This window comes from Aplysia californica, unplaced genomic scaffold (assembly GCF_000002075.1).
Source record: "Aplysia californica isolate F4 #8 unplaced genomic scaffold, AplCal3.0 scaffold00281, whole genome shotgun sequence".
Taxonomy (NCBI): domain Eukaryota; kingdom Metazoa; phylum Mollusca; class Gastropoda; order Aplysiida; family Aplysiidae; genus Aplysia; species Aplysia californica.
This window is the reverse complement of record NW_004797551.1, coordinates 209,121-215,014: the sequence shown is the minus strand read 5'-3', so window position 1 is coordinate 215,014 and position 5,894 is coordinate 209,121. Positions and strand designations below refer to the sequence as shown.

The 5,894-nt window shown below is 39.9% G+C and overlaps 1 protein-coding gene across 2 annotated transcripts in view; it reads right to left on the bottom strand.

The window, feature by feature from the left end:
• LOC101853946 (tetratricopeptide repeat protein 21B) overlaps positions 1-5,894 on the bottom strand; it is a gene marked incomplete in the record, with an annotated part of 53,445 nt that overhangs the window by 32,632 nt on the left and 14,919 nt on the right. For both annotated transcript variants that reach the window (XM_013084253.2, XM_013084254.2), the window contains 5 exon segments: positions 419-548; positions 1,397-1,489; positions 2,169-2,276; positions 3,775-3,942; positions 5,448-5,570. In XM_013084253.2, the coding sequence (XP_012939707.1) occupies positions 419-548; positions 1,397-1,489; positions 2,169-2,276; positions 3,775-3,942; positions 5,448-5,570 (622 nt within the window).

The following is a 5,894-nucleotide window of genomic DNA, read 5'->3' as shown; positions in this document are numbered from 1 at the left end:
GTAGAGAGAGAGAGAGACAGAGAGAGAGAGACAGAGAGAAAGAGAGAGAGAGAGAGAAAAGTAAGAAACAGACAGAAAAAGATAGACAGACAAAGAAGAGTAGAAAGAAATAAGAGACCGATAAAGAAAGTAAGAAAAAAAACAAGATGTAGAAGAAAAAGAACTAAAAACAATAATTATAAAAACAGCAACAAAAACAACAATAACAATATCAGACCAAAAACAATAACAAAGAAGAAGGACAATAATTATAACAACAGCAGCAATAACAACAACACAACAACAACAGCAACAACAACACCAAATAAAAACAAATAGAAAACAGCAACAGCAAAAATAATAACAACAACAAAACAAACAACAAAAAACAGCAACAACAACAACAGCAACAACAACAACAATAGTCAACGTTGCCGACCTGCCAGAAACTTGACCTTGGCGATAAGGAACAAGCCCTCCATCAGACCAGGCACGGCGCGGGTCAGGGGGTCAAGGACTTGGTGGCATCGCTTCAGCACAGGACTGATGGGCTGGCCCGACGTCACCGGCTGATTGGTTTGTTTTGTTTCGTTTTTTATTTTGGTTTGTTTTGTTTTTAAGGGGGGAGGGAGTGGGGATGGAGGGAGTGGGGAAGGAGGGAGGAGGGGGAAGGGAGGGGGGGGAGGGGGGGGGGGGGAGGGGGTGGCGCAGGAAGGAAATAATGATTTTGTTTTAGTAAGCGTTTTACGGCATTTGCAACACAATTAGGTCGTGTAAGTGGTGAAGAGAGGTGGTGGGGGGGGTAGGGGGTGAGGAAGTAATGTTTTTGTTTAAGTAAGAGTTTTACTGCTTTAGCAACACAATTAGGTCATGTAAGTGCTCAAGATTAGATGAGCTAAAAAAGAGTAACAAACTCAAAATAGGAGAGGTAAGGTAGGCACATGTTTGATAACAGAGAAGGGGATGACTACACCAGAGCACCCGTCGACCACCCATAGAGGAAGTAAAGTTAGAAGGGAGGATGAGGGAGGGGAAGAGAGAAGGGGAAGAGGATGGGGAAGAAGAAGAGGAGACGGGAAGAGGATGGGGAAGAAGAAGAGGAGAAGGAGGAGGGGGAGGAAAGTAGTGAGAAAGAGAATGGGGGAGGGGTGGGAGGAAGGGGGTGGGGGGGTGGAGTATCAGGTACCATAACTCTGATAACGACTGACAGTAATAATTATATACATTTTACGCCCCCAGTTCAGAAAATTAAAATAATACAGGAGGGAAAATAAAAACGGTGGCTAACCATGGATACTAATAAGAACAAGGCGAAAAAGAAAAAGGTTGTGTTTTTTTTCTTTCACAAAAAGTTAGAGACAAGAGGAGTCAGTTCTCTCTCTCTCTCTCTCTCTGCCATTCCCCCGTGCCTTCTTACCACTTGTGGGCCAAACTGCAGATAGTCTTTGATGACTTGCAGCAGGAAATCTGGGTTGAGTTTGCAGAAATATTCAATACCCAAAGGCAGACCCTGTTAATAGACCAGCGAAAGGTAATATTAATATTAACCTCAATAATGATAATAATAACTATAATAAAATTAGGATTGTGATTACATTAATATCAACCTCAATAATAATAATAACTATGATAAAATTAGGATTCTGATAAAGATATGACAGTGACAACATAATAAACGACATTTATGACAGGGGCAATAATATGACATTAACAAGGAAATGACAATGATGATAAGACAACCATGATACGACAGTGAAGATGACAGGATTGTCATAATGAATGAGTGACAACTTGACAGAAATGGCGACATGAACGATGATGACATGATAGTCACAATGATTTTATGACAGTGATGATGATATGACAACCATGACATGACATTGATGATGATAGGATTGTCATGACACGACAGTGATGATGTGACAGTGATCATATGACAGTTAAAACATGACAGTGGCGATATGATAGTGATGACGATATGACAGAAGACATAAGAACGACAACCAGACAGTGACAACTAAAGAGTGATGATATGACATTGATAACATGACAATGTCAAAAACATGAAAGTGATGACAACATGAAGGCGACAATGACATGACAGTGATGAGAACATAACAACGACAACAACATTACGGCAACAATTAGACAGTGACGACAAAAGCTTTGTGTCCAGTCACAGCTCTGACCTTGAGTCCGGCAAAGTGCAGTTCTATCGCCTCGTTCAGGAGCTCCATGCTCTTCTCTGGCCCCCGGCCCTTCTTCTTGGCCAGGACGGCAGACAGGTAGGCCAACTCCTGGAGTGGTGGGAGTTTAAGGGAGAGTTTTACAGCACTTGCAACACAAATAGGTAATAACTGTGCCAAAGATTAAGCTCAAGTAAGAGTTAGCTTTAGCTTTAGTAGAGGTTTTACGGTGCTCGCAACTGCATTAGGTCATATGAGTACCAGAAGATTAGACGTGTTACAAGAGAGTAACAAACATAAAAAAGAAGGGGAGATAAGGACGATAGATGTTTGATAGGAAAGAAGAAGCAAACCACACCAGAGCACCCGCCAACCACCCACCAAGTAAGAGTTTTACGGCACTTGCAACACAAATAGATCATAACAGTGCCAAAGATTTAGTTTAAGTAAAAGTTTAACAGCGCTTACAACCCATATAATAATAAAATGATGAATAAATAGCATTTATATAGCACAAGGCTCTAATGCATTTTATAATCTATACATAAGTCATAAAAGAGTCAAAGATTAAGTCTTAGTAAGAGTTTTTTAGCATTTGCAACGTAAATAGGTCATAAAAGTGCCGAAGATTTAGTTTGAATAAAAGTTTTACAGCACTCGTGACACAGTAAGGTCATAATAGTGCCGAAGTTTAGAGGTGTTACAACAAAGTAAGAAACAGAAAATGAAGGCAGAGAGATAAATACGACACATGTTTGATAGGAAAGGAGGAAAACACCGCACCAGAGCGCCCGCTGATCACACTCAGTGTTGGAGTTTAAGTAAGCCTTTTACAGCACTTGTGACACGAATAAGTAATAATAGTGCCAAAGATTTCAGCTGAACTAAAAAGTAAAATACAAAAGAAAAGAAGGAGGAGAGAAAAGGACAATAGATGTCGGATGAAAATGAAGGAGCAAACCACAACAGACGAATCCACCAACCATCCACTTTCTGAGGGGTACAGGAACAAAAATTGAAATTGCCAAAGTTTTACACCCCCATCCGCAAAATTTAGATCAGTAATTGGAATTTAAATTGTCAAAGCATTCCATCCTCACCTCCACAATTTACATCTTTCAGGAAGTAATTATTAGTTTTAACTTATTAATCATCAGCTGCTTGCACTGTATACATCTTGGGAAGCCAAGAACTTTTCTGATTTGTTTGTAGGGTCTGCTAGGCTAATAACATAGATTACTAAGATTGTAAAGCCGTACAAGTGGGTGTACACACTATCAGTCTGGTTGCTTTGGTTCCAAAGTTATCTTCACTTGAAGTTGTTAAGTCAGAAACACGCAGTTGTGAGAAAGTCAAGACTTCTGCTCGCTCGGTATCTTAAAACAATCAAGTGCGACAAGAGACTTATTTCTGTAGTGGTCAAAACAATTAGTTTTTTCATAATCTGACAGAGAATCGCTTTCTTTTTCAATTTTTTAAAAAGCAAAAATATGAAAAGAGAAAAGAGAAAAGAACAAAAACAACCACAAAAAAACAACAACAACAAAAAAAAGAAAGAAAAAAAAAAACAGAAAGAAAGAAAACTAAAAAAAAACCCCAAAGAACTCACAGCGGAGCGGCCGATATTCTGCTGAATCTCGTTGAGAAACTCAAGCTGTTGTGCAGCCTCGTCCACGTGTCCCAACAGCAGCTGACAGCTGATGATCCCCGTGAGGGCCGACACGCTTGACTCATCCATCTGCATGGCCGAGCGGTGGCACTTCATGGCTTCCTTCACCTGGTTTTTTAGTTTTAGTAAGATTTTTACTGCACTTGAAACACAATGAAGTCATATAAGCGCTGAGCATTAGAGGTGTTACAACAGAGTAACAAACATAAAAAAGAAGAAGGGGAGATAAGGACGATAGATGCTTGATAGGAAAGAAGGAGCAGACCACATCAGAGCACCAACCAACCACCCACTTCACCTGGTTTAGTTGTAGTTTGTAGTAAAAGTTCACATCACTTGCAACACGAAAAAGCAACAGAGTTCTTTGCAGAAGTTTTGATGTAAGAATTCTGAAATCTACGTTTCGTATTACTTTACAGTACTTGCAACACAAATAGCAATCAAGTCCTTTGAAGAAGCTTTGGCATAAGTATTTTAAAAATTCAGTTTTCACATAATCTGACAGACCATCACTTTATCTTTTTTTAAAATAAATATATAGATGAAAAAATAGATTTAAGAAGCAGAAATATTTTTTTTATTTAAAAAAAGAAACAACTAAAAACAAAACCTTAACTTGCAGCAAAAAAAGTAATTAAGTTCTTCGAAAAAACTTCAATGTAAATAAGTATTTTCAAATTTAGTGTTCATATCAGATTTACAGCACTTATAATACAAATAGGTTCCTTCAAGTAGAGGAGATAAGAGTTATTACTACTAGAGAGCAATACACAAAGAGAAGAAGTAAGAGAGATAAGGGCAATACTGCCGTAAGCTGACAAAATGTTTTTTTTTTATTTTGGTGTTGTTATTACTTGTACATGAAAGAATATTCAACACTAACTTTTTGGTTCCCTGCGGAGATGCGTTTACAGTTACAAGGGTTAGCCAAACCTGTCTCTCTCTCCAGATCGTGTGGTCCTTTCCTCTGCGGTGGGGCCCCGAAGTGTTGGAATCTCACAACACAAGCACAGAAATAGACTGAGGCTCAAAACAGCCATTCCCCCTTTCCTCACGCCAAAATCTCTGCAGGCCTCCTCTGCTTCGACACAGCTCTTCCCTCTACCCTGCTGTCATCCAGACAAAACTCATCTCACACTTATTTACTCACTCTCTCTACGCACTTGCGCCAAAAAATACAATAGACTAAGCCTAACTTCTTGTTATTGACCAACACGCCAGATAGCCCAACAAACAGCCAAATAAACCACAGGTGCCAAAATTTTTTATTTGCTGAATCGAAAGTCTGATCAGTTACTCTATTTGTGTGAAAAAAATCTAAGTGAAACTGTGACTAGTTTTTAAATAAATCAGAATTCAAATTTTGCAGTGACTCAATGGTCAGGCTGACAAAAAAAAACTTTTTTTCTTGAAACTGCTGTAAAGAAAATAGAGTTTTTTTGTCAGCTTACGGAAGAATAAAGTTTTGAAAGAAAGAAGGAGCAGACTACACCACAGCACCCGCCAACCAGACAGACAGACAGACAGGCAGGCAGACAGACAGACAGACAGACAGACAGACAGACAGACAGACAGACAGACAGACAAACAGACAGACAGACAAACAGACCCACCTTCCCCTGCATCATGAGCTGGCACCCCATCTCGTTGACAATGTCGGCGCTGTGATGGTCCAGAGACACGGCCCTCTCCACCAATACGTGGGTCTGTTGTAGGACCAGGCTGTTCCGTCCACACTGAAACACACACACAAACATACATATAGGTGCACACACACAACACACACATACATAGACAAACACAGACACACACACACACATGTACACATAGACAAAGATAGACAAACAAGCCTGCGTGCGTACACACACACACACATACACACACACACACACACACACATTGATCGTCCAGAGACACGACCCTCTCCACTAGTACGTGGGTCTGTTGTAGGACCAGGCTGTTCCTCCCACACTGAAACACACACTCAAACACATATATGTGCACACAGCAACACACACACATGTATACATAGACAAACATAGATACATGCACACACACAA